This window comes from Contarinia nasturtii, unplaced genomic scaffold (assembly GCF_009176525.2).
Source record: "Contarinia nasturtii isolate CC-2019 unplaced genomic scaffold, AAFC_CNas_1.1 Cnas_scaffold_187, whole genome shotgun sequence".
Classification (NCBI taxonomy): Eukaryota; Metazoa; Arthropoda; class Insecta; order Diptera; family Cecidomyiidae; genus Contarinia; species Contarinia nasturtii.
In genome coordinates this window covers 6,076,124-6,099,707 of record NW_022197544.1, presented here as the reverse complement: position 1 = coordinate 6,099,707, position 23,584 = coordinate 6,076,124, and the positions used below count along the sequence as shown (strand labels likewise).

The window sequence follows — 23,584 nt, the reverse complement described above, 5'->3', positions numbered from 1 at the left end:
TCTGTTTCTACCGTGTCCTCTTGTTCATCTCTTCATATTCATTTGTAATCGAAGGAGACACCGTTCCGCATACGGTTGAAATGTACCATATATGCCGGCTATTGAATATACTGTTTTCACCCAGTTTGCAAAGAGATTGTATTTATTTGTTGTTGTTCGAGTATTGCGGCATTCAGCCTCTAATGATAATTACTGTATACATTTACTGCATTCTTTGAAGATGTGAAAAGAAACCTAAGCATTACCATTGTTATGTGTTTTGGAAAATTAAAAAGTATCGTCTTTTTTTATATAGATTTAATTCCGAAATTGCCGTTTATACCACCAACTGTGCATGACTATGTGTGTGTCTGATAAAATTATACTGTTTCGAATTAAATTCTTCGAACATATAGCGCACATTATAAAGGTGAATCAAAATAAACTCGCCGATTCTAAGGTAATTTAAAAATCGAGAATTACCCCACCCCAGACATCACCATTGTTAGAAAGATGGTCAATCAATTATGAAGGACTAGTTTCTCATTTATGTCAAACACCAATGTGCACTCGAAATGTGTGACAATGATCACATAAACAAGTGCATTAATGTCCAGTAAATTCGGAAAGTACTCTTTTGACAAAAAGGAAACCGAAAAAAGCGACAGAGAGAGAGAGAGAGAGAGCGAAAGAAAGAGAGAATATTGTGACAAAGAGCAAAATCTGCAAAGTAAAATCGACATTTGTCCAGGGATGTGTTAAGTAGAGCGCATGCTTGACTACATTGTATGATTTATGATGTGGATTCATGTTTTGGTATGTACAAGTATTTCGATGAATGATCCAGTATATACAACACATATTTTTTTGTGAATCATAAGATTCAGCTTACCGGTACAAGTTCGACACGAGAAGCATTCTATCAATAAATAAACAACATTCATATTGATTGGCATAACCAAAAATGATTGGATGCTCAATATTACCCATATGATCGTAAATAAATAGCTGCTTGAAATTACAATAATAAAGTGATGAAACACGAGAATGCGGTTTTTTGTTGTTGTTGTTGCTGCTGCTGTTCAACTGCCTTTAAACACTCACCACTTTACATAGCCCGTTTTGAGTTTTTGTCTATTTGCTGTATGTTATATTTGGTTTGTTATTGTGCATTTATATTTTATAATAACGAACCTATCACACAACCACAATGCACACAAACACGCATACACACAACAAGACGTAACGAATGATGAGCTGAAGGAAGAATAATAAAAAAAAACACACTGAATCAAAATTGATTTGTAAATACACATTTTCATAGATAGTAAGTATTATTAGGGTGATGCACTTATATTTTGACATGATGTTCAACCATTGCGGTAATCGAATAGAAAGAGTAAATCCCGAGCATCGAAAGCAAAATGGATAGATGAAAATTAACAAAAAAAATTCTATATATATACATTTATGTCTTTATGTATACGTATATAATTCAAACCCTTCTCATTCAGAGTTGATTTCGAGGTATCCTCAATTTTGCATATTCAACAAATAAAAAAAAACTTCAAGCAAACATGTTTTATGGTTTACGCTTCCATTTTACGTTGGGATATATTCAAGACCTTTTATTATTTCTATCTGAAATTTTAATTTTCATAATTAAAGCCAATTTCTTTCTGTTCTTTTTCAGTTGAAAATGGCGAAATAAATATACACTTCATAATACTTTCTTTGGCATAAATGCTGACGAGTTTTATTTTGGCTTTATATTTAACTTTTAATTTGTAAATTACAAATTGTGATCATCATTTCAATTTATTATTATTTTGATATAAACTTTTGTTGAATGTATACCATTATTTTATATTAAATGTCTATAGTTAAAATGTACAAATATTGAAATCAGATAAAACTCATATATTCTTTACATTTATTTTCTATTTTGAGGTTTTGTGTTTACTTTAAATAACTTTTAAAAGAAGAAATACTCACCATAACATTTTCGGTAGAGAACGGATTAATGTTGAAAGTTTGTTTTTTCATCGAATTGTTGGTTTTACATCAAAATATTGTTTTACAACAAAATCCATAAATATCCCAAATGCACACACAAAAACAAAACCAGAACGTCGACGCTGGAAGATGGTCCCAAACAAGATCGAAAAACTTAAAATCAAATGACCTATGCAAAATTATGAACGTTTGTTTATGCTTTTAATATTTTCCCCATGAGTGTGAATATGTTCATACGAAAAATGAGCGAAAAAAAAACTAAAAATAAAAATAAATATCTTGAAGAGTAAATGGCGAATAAATGGTTTTGACTTTGTTATGTCGTCTCCGTTTCTCTCTATCATGCCAATTCTATCAATCCACTCTTTTATTGTGTAGAAATAAAAAAAAAATCGAGATTCGGATTTGCGCATAAAATGAATAGATACTATAAACATTATGTACGAACATGAACCATATTTGTGTGTTTATATCGGTATCATTTTTAAGAGAAAAAACGAAATATATCAACAACTGTATTTTCGGCCTTTTTTTCCTCTCTGTCGATGCGTATCATGAGGCTTTTGTGCGTTTTACAACTGTTGGGTGATTGTATTTGTGCGTATTCGGAAAATGTTGTTCAGAAATTTACAGTTCACACATAGTACAAATAGCATGAATTTTATGTCTGTCAGCTCGATAAACTCACGGGTTTTTCTGTACAAAGAATACCGTTTCAAAATCTCTCTCTCTCTATATCGCTTTCGCTCGAATTCCAGGCATACAAACATTATTTGTGTATAAATTAATGACAAAACACGATCAACCTATCAAACAACAGCTTTGGCGACGCCTTCTCTCAATCCATATGCAGATACACGGCGCTTAAATATACCAAAAAATAAGAACATACACATTATTTATTTTACACTCACTGACGCACCCATGCACACACACACACACACGCGCTCGGAGAGAGAGAGAGTGAAATCTCATCGCTTGGGCCCGCCCATTTTCATTGTGTCAATACGGTACGCAAATAAAATGTGTACGTGTGTCCAAGTGTGTATGTGTGTGCGTTTTTTTCTTCTTCTTTTTTTCCTAACATTACGCTCCCCGAAGAATTACACATCGTCGTCATTTGTAAAACTGACTGCGGTTATGCTTGACTATGACATTTTCATTTTTGCCGCAACAATAAGAAAATTCTGCGCGTGAGAAGAAAAAAAATGTAAACAAGCTTTGCAGCACAGATATTGAAAATTCCATTTTATAACGAAGATATGTATATGTTTTAACATTTACCAATGCCCAGCGAATGGCTAATATGGACCAAGAAGCCACATGCACATGCATAACATTGGTTAATCTATGCGAAATAAAAATGTAAACATGACACAGTCGCATGGGATTTTGATGGCAACAAATTAATAACGAAAAATACTTCGGATTTCAATAGAAAATTGAATATTCAACGCATAGCCGATAGATTTGGGTTTGCGCTTTTGCTATCGATATGCAACTAAACTCTTGTGCATATTTTCCATCGGCATACTTAAACATCGCAAATAAGCAATGATTGACATTCCAATTCTAATATTTCATTGGTTTTCAGCAATTTTCATTGGAATTGTCAATGTTTTATACAGCAAACTTTTAAAGAAATATAGATAGCATTTTCTCAATGATTTTTCGTCTCTCTTGGAAAATGTGATATTTTCCAATTTCCACAATTCTTTTGAATTTTTGGTTTTTTACACATTCAATCCAAAAGAATGCATTGCACTGGAAAGGCTATGATCAATCATCAATTATATCTAACTATATTTAAAAAATTCAGATAAAACATTAGACGAACGCTGAATTTCAAAGACGTATACAATGTCAATAAATGCTGCTTTTCCATTTTGTTTTCAAACAAAGTAAATCAAATGATTTTTATTTTTGGATTTAACCCTTTAGTGCAGTAATGTGCGGAGGGGGGTTTACCCCCTGTGATTTGGATGAGAGTTTTTTTTCGTGAAATTTATTCGAATTTGCTAGGGTTTTTGATTCAAAAAGTGAAGACCTTTTTTTTAGCTCATCAATGTAGAAAATTGAGGAAAATTCTTTCAATTTGCTAGGGATTTTCGCCTCAAAAAGTGGCTTCCAAAAAAAAAAAACGAAAATTTGTCTGATTTGCTGGAGAATTTTTTGTTTTTGGAAAATCAAAACACCCCCCCCCCCCCACACACTAGTATGTGTACTAAAAAGTATTCATGTCTACATATCCGCAGGTTTGTCAGAGAATGACCAAACTGATCATACTAAATTTTCGACTATCACATGAGTAATGTTCAAGCTCAAATTTTCAGACGGAGATATATATATTGAATATATCGATAGGAGATCATGTTATTCAGCAATTATAGCTGAGTAATGGCAGAATAAAAACATAATCTCCTATAAATATATTCAATGGTCTTCCTCAAAATTTTGGCAAAATTCTCAATCAAAAAAAAATCTTCACTTTTAAAACCCCTAGCAAGTCGAAGGAATCTTACAAAGACCAAAAGTGGGTCATATATTAGATATATTAGACAGTCAAATTGTTTATAATCTTGAAACGGTTTTTTTTAAATAAAAAATAAAAAAGGCATTAATTTACACTACAAAAAAATATATTATAAGGGTTAAAATCAACTTAGAAAATCTTGTTATATTCAACCATCTCTGTTTATGTCTGATTAAATATGAGTAATGTGAAATGTTGTGTTAAAAAAAGAATTCAATAGAAATATCCAAATTTGCGCCCATCTGTGAAAAAAATCGAAATAAAAAAAACGAAAACTATGACTTAATTTCATGAGACAATTCGCGGCGGTAAAAGAATGTGAACAGAATTGATTTTATTGTTTCAAAAAATCGTGTGTGGATACGGTAGAATGAACAAGGCGTAAAATACATCATTGTGAAATGGTATTTTGTATTGGTTCTATGTCAGCGCACTTGGTTTGTTTGTGCGTGTGGCTTTGGCTGTGGAAGTAACAGAAAAAGGTTGTTTGTCAGACCGTACATGGCCATACACACAATTCGCAACGCGTGCACATGTAGTAATTTTTACATCTTGCCGAATGTGCTCGCTCACAGATACAGTAGTATCGTATTGTGAAAGAAAGGAGAAAATCAACGTTGCCGTAACGTAGAGCATCGAAAGAGAATCAGTATTTGGTTACCACCTTATTCGCTATCGCATTAAACGTATATGTGCAGTGAATCTTGTAAGTTGTGTTTGTTCTGTGTGTTTTTCTGCGTTTAGTTTTGTTTTTTTTTCGTTCTTTCGCGTATGTAGTGATTGCTGCGATTAACACCGTTGTGAACACGTCGATATTTATAGCACACAAAAAAAAAATCCAATAATGTAACTTCATTTGGTGTGATTAAAATTTCATAAATGCATTGTGCAAATCAGCCAAATGGTCAATTGATTTACATGTTATTTTTGTCTCACAATTTAGTGTGAATAGATGGCCTAATAAGTGCTGGTAAATTAAATCATTTCTGTCATCACAAGTGAATTTCAAGTAATTTTGCTGAAAATATGGAGTTTTTCGATTTAAAGGATTTTATTTTTCGACACCACGTCTATGTTGCTTTTATTTTAGCTTTTTTTGGAGATATTTTGTTTTTGTTAGCCGCTTTTTTGAATTAAAATGTTAGGAAATTTCATTAAATCAGTTAGAGCCACAATGCACAACTATGGTGGAAACAAATTATTATTTTCCAAATAGTTTTATCCATCTAAAATATAGAATTATGCGTATACAAAGTATGTTTTAAAATAACCGCTTTGAACTGTTGTTTATAATCACAATAAAATCGTATTCGCATGTGTATCACACGATTTGTTGTTGCTGCAAGCGAACAACAATGAAATGAAAAAAAAAACTTACAAAAAATGAGAAGAGAAAAAAAATAGCGCGCGCTGGGAAAAAAAGTAGTGCCGAATAATTTTTAATCAAGAGTTAAAATGTGTACGAAAGAGAGAACAAATGGTACAATAGATATAACCGAAGCTAGCGAATTTGAAATGGAAAAACCGTGTATGCTTTCAAGGCGGAGCAAAAGAAGCGGCTAAATAAAATGGGCTAACACACGGCATCCAACATGAATATTTCTCTAACGCAGCAAAAATATCTTTGAATTGGTTAAAACCGAATACAATTTGAATGGTTGAAATGAATACAGCCAGAGATAGGAGATAGGAGAAAAGAAAGGGCGATCACACACACACACAGTTATATATAGGAAAAACCATCACCACTATATACTACGTGTTTTCATGTGTTTCGAATTTGACTTTAGTGATGCGAGTAATTCTTGCGTGTACATTTTTATTCGCTATATGTTGCAGATCCCATGCATAGTATTATTTTTGTTTGCTTTTCCATTTGTTTGTTCAACGTACAAATTTTCATAATTTTTTTTAGTCTAATGGATTGTTCTTTCCAAAAAAGATTTTTTTTTTAGATTTTGAAAATATAGATATATTTATATATATATTTTTGAAATTCATTGCTTCGAACTCCAGATTGTTCAACGTGTAAAATATACAAGTGTATTCAGTTTTAAAAAAGTGTTTAGTATAAAAATATATGCATATTTTTCAGCGTTCACGGTCAATGGATTAATGATACGCATACAATCGGTCAAAGTCAACTTTGAATACGGCGAATAAGTTTTGTGAATGCAATTTGTTTTTTTTTGTCTCCAGACTTTGTCATTGTTTGGCTCAACGCAACTCTCTATGAGCGGATGCAAATGATAAGAGCCAACAAAATCAAGAGCATTGTGCAAAAAAAAAATGAATCAATAAAATGATGTTACAAAAAGTGGTTGTGCAATATTACGAATTCAAACAACATAAGGAATAAAACTAGACGAGAAGATTTGTTTTGAAACGACGACCTTCGTATTAAATAAAATCCATCCAGGTTTGTAATTAAAAAAAAAAAACTAATAATGCGTTAATGTGTTACTATTCCAAAAGTACTCCAAAGTGTATCATTTTTACGCGTCTAAATGTATGCTCCGCAAATATTGAGTAATTACATGTATCGGTGTTTTCAAGTTAAAAAAAAGGTGTAACCCACAAAAAGCTATTTCAAACCGGCAGTTAAAAAAGTGTAATGATATTTTTTTTCGAACATTTTATTTGGGCACCCATTCAAATAAAAAAACAGTTCATTATCCGAAAAAAACCGTTACTGATTACGAAATAAATAGAAATATTGAACAAATATGCACTCACTATACTGAAACACTGAACACCAAACAAATGAATGCAGTTGGACTGTTTAAAAACTCACACACACACAACGTGGTGTAAATTGTATTCAATGATAACCAAAAATAAAAATGAGAAGCAAGTAAACATTGTAGAGACGTTGGAGACAGAATCATTTTTATTTTTGCATTCCATGCGTGTCGGCATGCTGCATGGGAGGTTGTGCTTGTGTCCGTTTAGTCGTGTGCATTTTATCGATAATATCTAATTAAGCAACTATTTAAAGACATCAAATGACATTACCATCAACCAATATTGTTTCTGTTATTATATTTCGATTCAAATTCCATGAAAACAACCGAGAACAGTCAAATTCGTTTATGGTAGAATAGAATTTAAACTTGTGGTTTTAAAACCGAATACATGTCAACACCAAAATGAGATGAAATAGAATGTCTAAATGTTCAGTACCAATGAATTGCAGTTTGAAAATGATAAAAAATAACTATGAATTTTGGATCTGATATGCAGGCACAAGTTATATAAATTCATGGTTGGCACAAACGTTGGCAACGCATTCGCTTTCGTACAGAATTTCGATGAAAGAAATGAGCTTCACAGCACGTCATAATTTACCAAGAAACAAACGAGGAGCCAATATACTTAAATAAGATACATACGTTGAGAAAATTAAAGAAGTATGAGAGGCCAACGAAAAAAGCCACAAAAGACGATTTTATGTTTCCTTGTTTACATTTTTATTCTCGCTTCATTTGAACTTGACAATTGATTGGCCAGCCAAAATGTGATGTCTACAATCAATGTGATTTTATACAGACCCCTTGTCGAGTTTGCCTCATTGGCTGTTTTGAGAGAGAGAGCCTGTTATCCAAATTCTTTATATTGATTAAAAACATATTTTGTGCTCGAATGCAAAAACAAGTTCTTTCGAAATTTAAGATCGGTATCATTGCATTTAGCCATTCGACTGCTTTGACCTCGATAAATATTATGTAAATAAAACGAAACATTATTTAAAAGATTTGTTAAAATAGTCGTATGCGTTACATTTTAATTGAAATGTTTTAAAAAAAGAATTGGTGAAAAAGGAACCGATTATGTGGCATTGTGTAAAATCGCGTCGGGCTACTGCACATTCCAATTTAAGAGTTTTACTTCACACTGCCTGTCATGCTAACAGTTCTTAGAATACCGATCACACAACGATGCTTTTAAGGAATCACGTTGATGTGTGCACATTTCACGAGCTTGTCTTCATTCTTTTCGTATTTTTATTTTCTCGATATATTTAAGCAACGTTTAGACTGATTGTACCCATACCTGTGTCTTTTTTTTGGTAAACACTAGGTGTGTTTTCGACTGAATTCATTTTAAACGACTGTTTACGAATCAATCATTTCAACGAGATACTTTTGGTTTTGTTTGTTTATATGAAAATATGTCAAAAAATAAAATGAAGTTTCATACCGAATTGTCAAGTGTCAACCTTTTTTTGGTAACAAAATGAGAATAAAATGAACCTGCTGAAGTGTAATACCAATCTTATTTCATTCGAAGTTAGTTAATTCTTTTCGGTTTTGTTTTTTGTTTCAATTTCTAGTTTTTTTTTTGTTGTCTTTGATATAATTTTGATGGGAATTGTCTATACCAATATGTGTAGTAATTAAATATTTCAGACGGATACATTCAATGTGATATTTATCTCCTAGTTCAGAGTATCGAATGGATTGTTTCTCTTTTTATTTCTTAATAAGCATATATGTATATATGAATGAGAGCCAAAAATGATGATAAAAAAATGTGTTGGTCGATTTTCTTCCACAGTTTTGACAAATGTCAAAATTTTTGGTTTGAAGCCCATCATCGTCCACTTTGTTTTGCCATCCATTTCGTTCGTATTTTGTTTCGTGCTTTTGAAATTCGAAAATTTCTGAGATTGTTTTACTGTTTAAGCCATCTTTATTTCGAGTGTGTATCGAAAATGATGCGTATTGAATGGCCCAAGATTGCGCACGTGTAGTATTGCACAAGAATACCTTCATTTCAAGACAAAAACCAAATTAAAATAGTTACCTCTTCCTTTTGTTCAAACATTTCAGTTGTCTATGTACTGTTGTGGGTTCGTGTCTTTTATTTTCCTCCTTCGGGTTTTATTGTTTCGTTTTTTTTTTGTCAACCTCATATTGTTTGCTGAAACATTGGTTGACATGAATTGGAAATGGAAACATATATAGTGAATTTTTGTTTTAATGAATTGAGAAAGACGAAATGAACGATTAAAAAAAAATGAATGCCGCCCTTGAGAAATTCAATTCGTTCAAAGATAGCTCATTGATACACCATGTATGATGAATATGTTGAGTTGGTTAATCTTGGCATCATCTCACAAAAATATCTGAAAACATATTTAGATACTGATACGGGTCATTGAAATACGGTTTTCTTTTCAATTGAAAGCTACCTGACGGATTAACCAAAAGCATTGTCATTTCATATATTTCTCATTCATTTGCTTTATTCTGTCTTGGTTTTCATCATTGTTTTAAGCCTCTTCGTTTACTTCTTGAATGTAAGAAATATGTTCTTTCTTTTTTTCTTAAGGCGTATTGGATTAACATCACTTGATACGATTTTGTTGTGGAATTTTGAATTTTTTGACTTAGCATTTTAACGATGAAAACTAGTGCGCTTCAGTATTATTTTCACATACCACTATTGCACACAGTAGTCAAAAAAAAAAAACAATATTTTCCCAAAGAAAAAGTAGCACGCAATTATCGATATTACAGGTTCAATCACTAATCCTGTCAACATTTTTGCCCAAAAGTAATGCAGAATATTTTACTTTTAGTAAAATACTAAATTTGGTTTTTGCACGCTTCACTCTCTGACAGAGCCGGACAGAGCGAGGAAGAGAGGGAGGGAGGGAGATAGGGAGGTAGAGAGAGATCGAAAGAAATTTTCTTAATTGAAAAATAAAAAAAGGAATCGTTCAAAAATCCTTTGATTAAATATAGTGCATTTTTTCAATTTGGCTCAAATTCAATATGAAAAAAAGGTGTGTGGATTTGTGGCGGCACTTTTAAATAAAAATGTTCATTCATATTCTTGATTCAAAAGAATGAAAAACTTAAAATCGGCGAAAAACCAACAAAAAAAATAGTATTAGCACGGATTTAGCCGTCATCATCGGTGCGGTATATTGTAATAGAATTTATCGATTTGAAGTATTTCTCCGCCAAAAAAAAAATGTTATTTTAACATTTCATAACATTGTAAATTCTACTTTTCAAATCATATGTGGCAAGCCGAAAAAAAAATCGAATCAATTTCGAAACAGACAAAGTAAAGAAGCTACACTGCAGACTTTCATTTGTTATTGCCTTCATAGATAATTCCCGTTAAGCCCAAATTACTTACAAACACAACGATCCATCCGTCTTGCATTTTCTTCTCGTTGTAGTTCAATTGTCAATCTAAATATTCACAGCAATAAGGCACATGAAGGAAGAGAATAAAAACGAAAATCGATAGCAGAAGAATGAAAAGGATGAGTCTAATTCTTGAAATGAAAACGCAATGTGTTTGTGTAAAAAATAATCTGATTTTTTTTTTGCTTCAGTTTTTTTTTGTTTCGAATGTGAGGCGGCACCAAACACAAGTTTCAACTTAATAACAATCGAAAATAGAAATCGGTTTCGGTATCCTTGAAAGAATGATTCTTTTGTGCCGATTCGATTATGTTTGCATGTATTAGAAATGAAAATGCCCATTTTATTACTTTGGATTTGTTACAGATATTTTTATACATTTCATTGTTTGCATTGTATGATTACCGCAATCTGGGTATGCATTGCATTCTAAAGCATTAACCAGGACTTTAAATACAAATATCTGCTCTGATTTTCATGCGCTCGAGAAAAAAAAATGTAATACCATCCGAAAAAGAAAATACTCGAGAGCAAAGATAGCTCCTTAATTTTTTTTTGTGTACTATGTGCGGTTTAACCACTCCAAACTCCATTATGTACGTAGTTTTTTCGTTTTCTCTCACATCTTCCTCCTTTCTTCATTATCCAGGTTTATAATACTTAAAATTGTGTCTGCAAACACACTTATTTAAAAAATTATCCATATGAAGAGTAGAATGAAAATATTAACCGTCTGTACATCGTCAAAAACTACATTGTCTTGTCGGTTGTGATATAGATCCCAGCAAAAAAGAAACGAATGAAGTGCATAATTTGCTATGATTTAAAGTACGGTTTCTGATCTGATTTTGGTTAGAAAAATTCAACTCAATTTAGTGCAAAAGTTGCAAGAGTTAAAACATCATACCAATTTGAGAACTACTACATTCAACAACCATTTTTTGATTAAAAATATTTAAATCATACAAAACTCAACGTCATTTAAAAAAAAAATATCAATAGTTTTGAGTAAAACGAGATAGACTTTAATTATCTCATCGTCAACTATTTTCCATTTGGACCGTTGATGAGATTTTTGCCATTGATAGCAGTGGATTGAATAGAACAGAGTAAAAAAAATCCAGGAGAACGAACGACATTTGACCTACTTATGAGAAAACATTCACCAAAACGCATCGAAACTTTTCTTAATTATGATTCATCATTCATCTATCAAAAAAAAATCAAAGCACAAGAAAAATCTATATTTTGCATTAAATCTTTTACCTATTAAGGAGGTCTAAAAGGACTCAATTAATAAGAACATTTCATAAATTCCCATAGTGCAAAGGAATCCATTCGAATGGAATATACAGTTTTTACTGTGTTTAATAACGCGCAAAACAGCAAAATTGAAGATATCACATAACCTGTTTCCAATGACGTCTAGGGTCCTTGCAGAACCGGTTAAATATCTTTTCAAAATTGAATTCATTCATAGTGAATTGAGTGACACTCATATTATTTTAAATATTGGAATGATCTTTACATTCTTCTATTACAATTTCAAAACAATGTTTAAAATTAAATGTAACTTCTCGTAAAAGTCATTTAATTCGTTGGAAATGATAGTGAGAATAGACGAAACGGCGCTTGCAAACTTTTGACTTTAGTAGCTTCCCGATAAAATATATTCGAAAAGTATATTTGGCAAAGTTTCAGATCTACACAGTTTCAAACATTGCCGTAGGTTCATTTTTTATCATAAAGTTACTGAAAACATAAATATGAAAATGTTTTCTCGGCTATTCTCACCCGAATCATCTCATTATCATATTTTGTTGCTTTGTGTCGCCAGTCGAAACTGAATAATTCGTTGATATGCTGTGAATTGTTAAGTGGTCTAAAGTGAACGTATATGCGACATACATCTCAAAAATAACATAAGAACATAAAATGTCATACTAAATGAACGAATGATAAATTAAAAAGGATATCACGTGAAATTTGCCTTGCATCCCACATTGATTAAATTGTTAAGAGTTCATATCAACTCCCAATATTTATTTACTTTCTACAACATAAGCTAGTTCCCAGTTTTTTTTTTTTTTGTGAGCATCAAATAAATTGACTATTTACACGACTCACTACAAAACAAAATAAAAACTAATGCATACACACGGAATGAATAAACGGACATGCTATATTGCCATCAATAAGCGACGGGGTATTAAAAAATGAAATGCATGAAATGAGTGTGTGTTCTGATTTCATATCGCTGTCAGAAATCATATACAAACGACGTTCGGCGCGTGTGCGGAAATTACGCGATAATTCTTCAATTTGAAATTGGGAACACGGGCGACACAATTTAATGTTAAATGAACAATGTACATATTCTTAGATTTTAAATTTAAAAAGGGCCATATTTCCGATCCAGAAGTTACAAGTTTTGGCATGATGCTCATTTTTTGTTCGACGATTTTGATGTTTTCAAATCTGGATAATTTAAGCATTAATATATTATAATAAAATGGAAAAGAAATGTTTCTAATAATAATAGTAGTAGACGGGGTATCACATTCACACTCTAAGTCCAATGGCAAATAGTCATCATATCTTCTTATGTAAATTGAAATTAATTCGTTCGACTCATTTTTTGTCAAGTGGTACACGTACACATGCATCATAATTGAAGTTGGGTACTTTTCTTGACACTGATCACTTTATCAGCAATCAGCATTATTTATTTTTTTGTAGTGTGTTGAAAGGACGCATATGCGATGACATTTTTATCGGGCACTGTTGAAAATGATCTCAAAAGATATTTTGTGAAACAGAAATGGGCGCTTATTGTAATTTTGCCAATTTACGTAATAACGAAATTCGCTCACATTTTCCATGTGAATGTAATAAATTAAGTTGAACCATTGCTTGATATGTTTCTATATTGCTATTTTGCTTGTAAAAAAAACGTTGCCTATTATATAATCGATTTACATCGATTTTTTTGTATGTTTACGATGTATCTAAAATCAATAAAACTGCATTCAATTGGGCTATTGGCATTTCAAGTCAACTGAATTAGGCAAATTAATTTTCCCGTTTTGCTTTTATTTGATTGTGGCAGAGACAGCGAAGTAATAAAAATCGTTGTGTCATTTAAATTCATAAGCGTACACAGTTTTAATATGATAAGTTAAAGAACGTTAAAATAGATTGCGATAACATTGAATAGTGAAAAAAAAAACATAGAGATGACATCGGGAATGAAATAGAGAGTGAACAAAAAACCGTACTAGCAATGACGGCGTCCAAAAAAACCCAATTTTCAAATTCACTCCATGCCAGCGCGTATTCCGGTTCCGAAAGTTTTTATGCATTTCATTGAAACGCCTCCCTATTTTTCAAACGTTTCGTACAACTTTACACCAAATAATGGGCAGAAAATCGATGGCATCAGTGTGCATACAATCGATTCGAGAGTATAGAGTAAAATGTACAGTGTGGCCTGTGGTAACTGTGACTGTGATGAACGGAACAAGAAAATGAACAAAATCGAATTTCATGTACGAAAGCGTTTGCGCAATTGCAGGCAATGTAGGGAGAGTATAGTTACGTTAAACCAGTGATTCTAATGAGGGGTGATGCTAATTATAATTTGCAAATATTAATTATTTCGATAAAAATCTACAGCTGTCCTTTTTCATTTTGTATTTCATTCGTTGTGTTTATGTTGTTGATGCTTTTGTAACCACTACAACATTTCCCATTGCCACTTTGCCATCGATACTCAAATATTTTTCTGGCATTTTGACCTTTTTTGCTTGCTCTCTCGCTCTCTTCCGTAACGATACATCTCTTATACGGACAATGAATGTGTGCACATGTATAAAGTTTAGATGTTTTCTGTGTGATGTTGTCATTTCGAGTGCTGTTACGATTACGATCGGTCTTTAGTATCCAGCCCATTGAAAACATTTGGTAATTTATTACATTATACGGCTACTTGCATATATTGACCTTTTTTTTCTTCTTCTTTTGTTGCCACTGTTGTTACGTTCAATGAGAAATTAATCTTTAAACTAATTGAATTGACTGAATGGATTCACCAATTCTTTGATTTGATCTTTAAATGGCTAAATTGCATTGATTGCACTGAAATAAACGAATTTCACATTGAAACGAATAAATTGGTACAAGGCAATACAGTCGACGCATATTGAGGCTCATGTTATTACTTAATGATGAATAGCCGATGTTAGAGACATCAAACAGTGATGCTTATCACTCCATTGACCAAGTGCATTTTTACCATGATAGCAAATGAACTTCCATTTTCCCCATTTATTCAGAGCAATTTCATCAAATGACAAACTATCAATATGAGATACACTGCGAATGTAACAGTCAAATAAAATGCATCGTTTAATTTATTTTGTATAATTGTTGCTCTCAATGACGAACCGACCAACATCTTACGGTCTTTACGATCTATAAAGGGATAATTCGTCTTTGGATTAATTGTTTGTTTTTGAGAAGATGTTTTTTTCCGTAAAATACTTTTATGAGATTGAAACGATTCAATTAAGTATTGCAGCATTATTCGCATAAAAATCAATTCAATTGAGGATTTAAAGGAAATGGTTTTTGTTGGAGCATCTACTTAAAATTCAAGTTTCAATAAAAAAAAAATCCCACTAGAATTTCAACACCTTTGTGGTGTAACTTTGAAGATTTCCCTTGATGTCATTGACTTTAAAATTTATAATGAAATAAAAGAAACATTTTGCCACAGGAAGTGCCATTCTATCAATACGATATTGACGGATGTAGTTAGCATGATGTCAAACTTTTCTCCCTGCTAACACGAACAAAAAAAAGTTGTAAAATGTTGACAAAACATAGAGACATTTGAAATAAAAAGAAGAAAAAAAAACCGATGAAATACGTATACATTCATAAGTGACGTTTTGTTGTTCAATGTCATTATTCATTAGCAAATCCCATTTGGATGTTTGAAGCAATTTGTGTAGCATCGAGTCCGGAACTCAATGTTTTGAAACAGTCTCGTACACACTTTTCGATCAATGGGTAGAATGAATGAGCTGACATAAAATTGTGAATGTTGTTATTGTTGTCGCTCTGTTCAAGCCAGATTATTCAGCGATTCATTGATGTCGCAAGTGTAGTCACTTATTGTTGCTTATATTTATTTATTTTATTATTTTGAGTTGCAGTGTGGGTTGATTTTACACGGATCCATATCCCTGGGTTCACATCGCTCCCAACAAAATATGCAATTTGAAAAGCATGAGGACTATGTCTTATTGTTTATCGGATTATACAAACGCTTTCGTTTACTCGACTTCGTTATATATATACAACATTAACTTCTCCTCCGCCTTATCATCCTCAATAACACATTGCAGTTTCATACAGTTATTGTAATAAAATTTCAATAACATTCATAAAATTGTATAACGTCGGCGGCAACAAATTTGTATTCAAGTAAGTGTTGAACGTTCAATCATTAACGCTCTCGAGAGAAGAAAATAAAAGGGATATCGCTTACTTGCTTATACGGTTTATCGTCTATCGTTCCACTATGTACACATTTTAAACAATGAAAATATACAAACATTTATAACAATTGTTGCGATACGGGGTTACATAATAACGTTATGGTTTTTCTCACATTGAACAGTCATTTGATGATGCGTATCAAAACAACATAACAATTATCTGATTTGCGCATTTTCAAGTATCGTATAAAAGAGAGGAAAAAAAAACTTTGCGAATATCTATTTAAAATTCAATAAAAAATTCCATCATTTCTTCTTTCAAATTTCCATATAAGCCAAAATAAAGTGTGACCCGAACAAGATGCGCTGTATTCGGCTATATCTTAGACATGTAGACATGAAAATCGTCATATAGATATTTGTACTAATAAATCATCGCGTTACAAATATTCATTGACGATGTTTAAGCGTATAAATTTCAATTGAAAATACTCGACAATACACTCTCAAGTGCACTTCAATACATAATAAACATTCTGCTTTACATGTTTTTATTCGGTTTGCGGTTCGGAAATATGCACAAAAGTCTTTGATGTAATGTATTTAATATACACTTAACGTAGATAAACATTATGAAAAATCATGGTTATCATCGAAAATGGTCGGGACATGAAGAAGAAAAAAAAAACACACAACAACTACGTGAATGTAGTTACACGATTCGGTTGTATGTGTACCGAAGCGTGTGTGCGAAAAATGTTGTCAAAACCGGGTGAAAAACACACGACGTGACTGGATTAGAGGGAACTGCCACACGAATAAGGGTGCGCATATAAATGAAAAACAATTCAGCGATCATCACTCTAATGATGACTTAAACTATTCATTCATCCTTCTGCTCTGCACCGAATACATTGACGCATCCGTTGCATATACGAATTGTAACGAATTAATTGGTCTCACTACTATGACTTTGAAATAATAGAATTTATATGCGAAAACCGTTTGGAAACGGTACATTTGAACAGAACGTAACTTATTTGATTAACTCTTTGTTCTAATTCAGTTAGATTCGATCGGCATCATCAATGTAGTTGACACTTTTTTTACTCGCTCTCTTTTGATTGAGTCGCTTTGATGGGCTTACAAAAACAATTCGCTTCAGTCATTTTTATGTTTACATGTTACAACTCGTTGTAATCATGTCTCTTTTTTCAAATGAAACAAGTGCATTTCTAATTGTGTTGAATATAAAAAAAAGTGTTGAATATAAAAAGATTTGGATAAGAAAATTATTTGCGGAGTGCATGCAAATTCGAACGATATTTCGAACAATTTCGCAGCCAGACAAGTTCAACAAAGTTTGTCGTCTGAAGTAATTTCGTGTGTGTCTTTCGATAACAAAGCATTTACGTATACACAAAAAATGCGAAGATTTTTCGCTCTACTTCACCATACAATTTTCTTTCGATCATAGCAACACATCCGTTCCTTAAATTGTACATTTAAAAAAAAAAAATAGACTTTTGGATTAGTGCCACATAAAAATAGAAACACTCATTAACGAAATACAAGAATTGTGATACCAATAAAAAACATTTTTTTACAACCAATTTATTTCTTCTTCTTTTTTTCGTTTACAGACATTGCAGTGGATTGGAACGCTACGTTTAAAATATTTTGGACAATCATTGATTTGTTTTGATCAGGGGCCCAATCAATCAACTTCATTTTACATTTCAAAATCGAACGCGTTTTGGGAGAAAAACGTACTCAACCAAGCATCCACAATCTGATAAACTTATCTACCAAAATAGTTGTCACAAGATATTTTTTCCAAACTGATTGGAACCAGCTTGCAGCACCCGTTAATTCGGGATGGTGCTGACACATTTTGGAAGATGCCACACGCAGGTATAGTAATATTTTCCAATCTATTATTGAAAAGCGAAAAAGGATAAAGAAGGAGAAGAAACAATTTAAAATGTCCTTTTGGTTTTGAAACGAAATAAAAATATTTCTGTCTGCATGCTCGTAATCAAATCGAATAAAATATGACATAAAATGATGACATGCGACGATCGAATGTGATTTTATTGTATGGTTCTCCTATTAATTTTGCGGCCAAAAAAAAAACAAATATGGGGAATGTAATTGATTTTCGGTTCTCATTTCATGAACAATGACAATTGGTAAACAAATTAAATTACAACGATTGAAGCAATCGAAACACGAGCACAATAGAAATTACAGAGAAAATGAACATAAAACTGGCAGACCCTCTGCTCTGATGTTTGACGATTTTTGCTGGTCGGTGTGCAAAGTGTGCGCACACGTTCACAAAAGCCATAATTCGCAAAATGCAAGGAACATTTATAATATTGATGTGCACCACTGCACCAGCTAGTTTCTCGCATCTAAATTTCATCTCTGTTTTTTTGCAAACAAACAAAACGAAGACGAAATCATCGAGTAGTACATATATTCCGGTTTTGTTCTCTCTCGATTGTTGCTTGTCAAACTTTAAATTATGTATGTGGTAAATTCACATCTTATTTTGATGAGATGGATTTTTTTTTTTGCTGAACACAAAGAAAATGTATATGTTTGGACTATCGCAGCATGAATAAATTCGAAACCAAAAAGAAGCATCGATAGCAGTATCGTTGTAAGTTCATTTCCTTCTTCGCCGCATCAGTTTATTTACATGTGAACGCATTCGCACGCTGGAAACAGTAGGAATATTAAAAAATATATATAATACCGAAAATACAGTTATTGCAAAATAGAATGAGAAAAAAAAACGAAACGTTGGAAAAAAAAAGCATCCAATAAGTCTGAATTAAAATCTCCACGCGAACACACAGGCACACACACAACTTTTACACACTACATTGCACAGAAATAACAGCTTTTTTAATTGAAATCATTGAACCGTGGCTAAATTTAAATCCCATTCAAACTGTCGACGCAACGCCTGCATTACGCAGAAATACCTCATACACACGGGCCTGGTACGTTATTACAAGTATGCTTAGCATTTTATACACATGTTTTATATAGGGAGATAGAGAGAAATAGCGCGAGACTGGAGTACGAAATTTGTGTATTTGCCTAGGCCATTGTCTGCGTATCCTTCAATAAAAAACTTGTGGCCGCTTTGTCTTCAACTTCACTCATTGCCGGTATCGATTTGTTTTGTAAATGAGCACTTGATTGGTGTTTGGAACGATGACGAGTTTACTTTGAACGATGAAGAAACGGGACTTAAAGGTGAAATTCCGCATGTATGCGGGATGTTTTCTTCTCTTTTTTTTTGAATGATCATGACAGACTTGAACGAAATCACAGGTCGTTGACAACATAAAAAGTTCCCTGGCATTTTGGTAGCGCCACCTACGCCCAAGAATTTGTTATGTTAATGTTTGTGGTTTTAAATATTTGATGTCTGAAGACAAAGAGTGTGTCTTGCTGTGAAGATGCAAGTAAATTTTTTTTTATCGATAACAATCATTCCTTGCGTTAAAAGTGGTTTTCTATCATTAAACAACTACTGGCATGCTAACCGAAAAAGTTCATCAAATTATTCCGATGAATAAACCAGAACATGTAAATTAAATTCATATAGAGATTTTATACCAAAAAACCCATTGCAGTACGGTTATTCGACTTGTTCCGACGGGAAAAACTATGCTAAATTTTCATCGTTAACGGAAAGTGGAAAACGATGGACTTTTTTGTTGAGTCCTTAATAATACACAATAAAGAGGAGAACGAATTCATTTTGGCATTGTATTGCTTAGGACTTTTTTCCGTTCCAAATTTCATGGTCAACTCAGCCAATAATAGTTATCGTTTCAATAATTTCCTTTTTGGAAGAATTTTTTTGTCCTCTTCTACCGTTTACACAATTACAATCGCTATTGATGAGAAATGTGGAACAAAAAAAATGAAAATAAAATAAAATTGGGTAGCAAAAATAAAAGCCCTGCTGAAGAGTTGAGTATGGATGAAAAACTATTCTCTTAAGATCTATTATGTGCAATAGAATTGTTATTTATAGCGTATTATGCGATTTCCCGAAGCGTATGTAGGTCTTTATTAAGGCCCATTGCCACAAAAATACAATGAATTTTTTGGACCCGATCAATTGCTCAGCATTCTGTGTAATTTAGCCTGGTTATCATTGAGGTTCCGGTTCGATTTCTGGTTTGAGTTGTTGTTTTTGTCTCTCTTTCTTCTTCTTTCCATCTCATTCTCTTGTGCTACTGTGATTTGCGGGCTTTGTTGATATGTTCATTGCAGTTTTTGACAAATCAATTTGTTGTTAGACAGTTTTATGTTTTATAAAACGTTTCTTTTCTACTGTGGTCACGTGTCAGACGTATAGCCGATATATGTATATATATAGCATTTTTTTGTTGTTGCCGTTTGCCCGAAACCATGCACACCATTCAATCTGAGAAATTTTGCGCTTAGAAGAGAAAACACTTTCCCTTTTCATTCTTGCACCCTGCACCATTCGTGTTCGAAATTATATAAGGATCGTGCAAAGTCATTTAGCATCATATCACAAGCATTTTAAATCCGAAACTAACAACAGCCAGCAAAATTGCATTAAACGCCTGATGCTGGAATTACGCGTGCACGAGTGTCACTAACATGTACTTATCAATGCACAATTTCATCATTTCAAGCCGATTCATATTGAAGCATATTCAAAATAGTAATACAGACAACCATTGAATCTTCAATTTTCAAATGATATTTTTCGTATTTGGAGCGTTCACCGAATAATGTTCTATTGGCATCGACTTAATCCTGTAATTAATTTTGGTGCCGTAATGCAACTGAAACAAATTACAACGTTTTTTCGCCATATATGACATTATTTCACAACTATTTTCAACACTATGCTAATGGATAAATTTCTATACGAACTTTCTTTTTGATTTCAAAATAAATGAACGCTGAATTGGGGTGCAAAATAAAACTTGCCAAGAATATGATAGAAAAAGAGAGAAAAAAAGAGTCAAAGTAAAAATTGAGAATGAAAATGACTTAAAGAATCTCATCGTCACCCCGCTCACTCATGGCAGTTGAGCTGGTAACGGTGGTTTCTGTGAGCTAGAGCAGGAGGTAACGGTGGTTGATTCATTCTCATTCTCAGCGACGGCACATGTGTATGGTAATAAAAAACATGTACACAACAAACATAATAATTGCGTAATTTCAACGTAGTTTTTTTTAATGGTGAAATGTATAACACACAAACATCCGTATATGCCATACATTTAAATGCAATATCATATATGCGTTAGTCTATAACATCAATTCAAATGAATGATCATTCAATTAATACACAAGAGAACATTTTGAGGTAGTTAAAAGTCTCTTTAATTTGCACGTGTCGAAAGTACACACGAATAATGGTTGTAGAATTGTTTGAGTACATGCAACTTCGGAGCATTGAAGTGTTGCCCCGCGATTTGTTTCTTTGTAATTTAGATTTATGAAATGTGAACGTGTACCACTTTGATGTCAGTTTAATATACCCAATGAGAGCGTTCCTTTTAAAAATAAAATTTCATTGACCTATTGACGTGTTGAAAAGAGAATTTCGCAAAAGGGAGTGTGATACCTTTGATGTATATGTCATCAATTATTATTTTCATCGTTTAAATAAGAAATAATTCTATGGAAATATATCGAACACAAACTCAAGTCTCAAGTGCTATTACAAGCTGTTCAACTTATTTGCACAGACTTAAAAGGGAATGTAGCCATAATATTCTCAATTTAATATTATTTTTGCGAATAAAATGTGATTATTCGCATAATAATTTGTGACAATTATTTAAAAAATAAATAAATAACATAATTATACTGTTTGAGTTGCGGTCAAAGGCCAAGATTTCAATGCAAAATATGATCGGAACAAAGTCAACTAAACATGCAAATGTCGTCAAATCGACCACTTGATTTCCTTTTTTAAAGCTATTTAATCCATGAGTCGGCGTAGCAAACTTAAGAGAAAACGGTAAAACGGTTAGGTTTTTGTCATTTTGTTGTAAACATTTTACGCTTTATTCGGGGCGACTATGATCATTGTAGGTTTGGCGTTCGAGCACTTTTAATGTTCTTTGATATAAAAAAACACACACTCTTAATGGTACAATGTGATCAACTTTAAAGGATGCAATTATACATTTTGTTCCGTCTTTCCATTGCTTTGATTTCATTTGTCAACATAATATTTCTTTCATTTCATACTGTTTCTGTGAATGCTTTTATGTTACAAAACATAAAACCAGTCTTTTCCTTTGATGCTTTTCTCTCTCTTTCTCTTTCTCTCGCTTCGAAAAGCATTTGCTTTGAAAGAAATTTAAAAAAAATTTGTTTATGCATATAATGTAAATGTGTATGCCAATCAGATAGAATATTCGATATTTTTATTTTTTCGAAAAAAAAAAAAAAAATTCAAGATATGCACTCATATCGTAAAGATAAAACAATTCCACTTACAAAATGACGATAAGAATGACCCATTGAATATAAATGTCACATTATTTTCTACGATTTTCCGTCGCAAGTGAATAATCGATAAATGATGTTCCATTATAGCAGTACACATTTTTCGCTTTTTATTTGGATTTTCGACGCTTCTTTTAACAATTTCGACTATAGAAGGTCGAAATATCGTTGTAAATAAAAAAATTCTGATGTGTTAATATCATCAGTTCTTTTTCTCGCTAAATTCAAATTCAATATCGATATATTGCAGAAATTTTATAAAAATTAAAAAATTTAATGGGCGTTGAAAAAGAGACGCTCAGATTACAAAAAAATATAAATTACAGAGCGAAACTGCTGTATTCCGAGTAAACAAAAGTTATTCTATATTTTAGTTTAAAAAAAAAATCGCCCACTGATTCAGGCATTTAATTTAGGTTTAGTTTCTTGTTAACTACTCCTTTTTACAGACGTTTTCTTGCATGATGACATAGTTCTATCATGAACGTCTAACATGTTCACTCGGAGTAATTTAAGGAGAGTTCTAATTTCCACCTTGTAGAGTTTAAAAAGTGTGTCTTTTATTTATTAGAAGTTAGACACTAACAAATTATTAAGGAAATCTTAGCCATCAATTCGTGTTCTTGCAGCACTTTGTGCAAAAATAAAAAAAATGTAGTTTCACGCTATAATCGATATTCAATCAATGCAAAATTTAAAAAAAAGAAAAAAAAATGCACCTTATTTCAATATGTACCTCGTAAATTATTTAAAATAAAAAATGTCAATTTTATTTTGACTAGTGTTTTCCATAAAATAGTATTCAATTTAATTTAATGAACTCTTGAAAAAATATAGAACATTGCAAAAGAGAA

General features: G+C 32.2%; 1 protein-coding gene across 4 annotated transcripts in view; it reads left to right on the top strand.

Moving 5' to 3' along the window:
• Positions 1-5,154: 5,154 nt before the first annotated feature.
• LOC116336666 (paired box protein Pax-6-like) overlaps positions 5,155-23,584 on the top strand; it is a 37,812-nt gene continuing 19,382 nt past the window's right edge. For 2 of the 4 annotated variants that reach the window (XM_031760673.1, XM_031760670.1), the window contains exons 1-3: positions 5,231-5,498; positions 6,624-6,947; positions 17,840-18,110. In XM_031760673.1, the coding sequence (XP_031616533.1) occupies positions 18,098-18,110 (13 nt within the window). In that variant the 5' untranslated portion in view covers positions 5,231-5,498; positions 6,624-6,947; positions 17,840-18,097. Of the gene's footprint in view, positions 5,499-6,334; positions 6,380-6,623; positions 6,948-17,839; positions 18,111-23,584 lie in introns of those variants that run through there. The other 2 variants (XM_031760672.1, XM_031760671.1) reach the window with 2 other exon arrangements.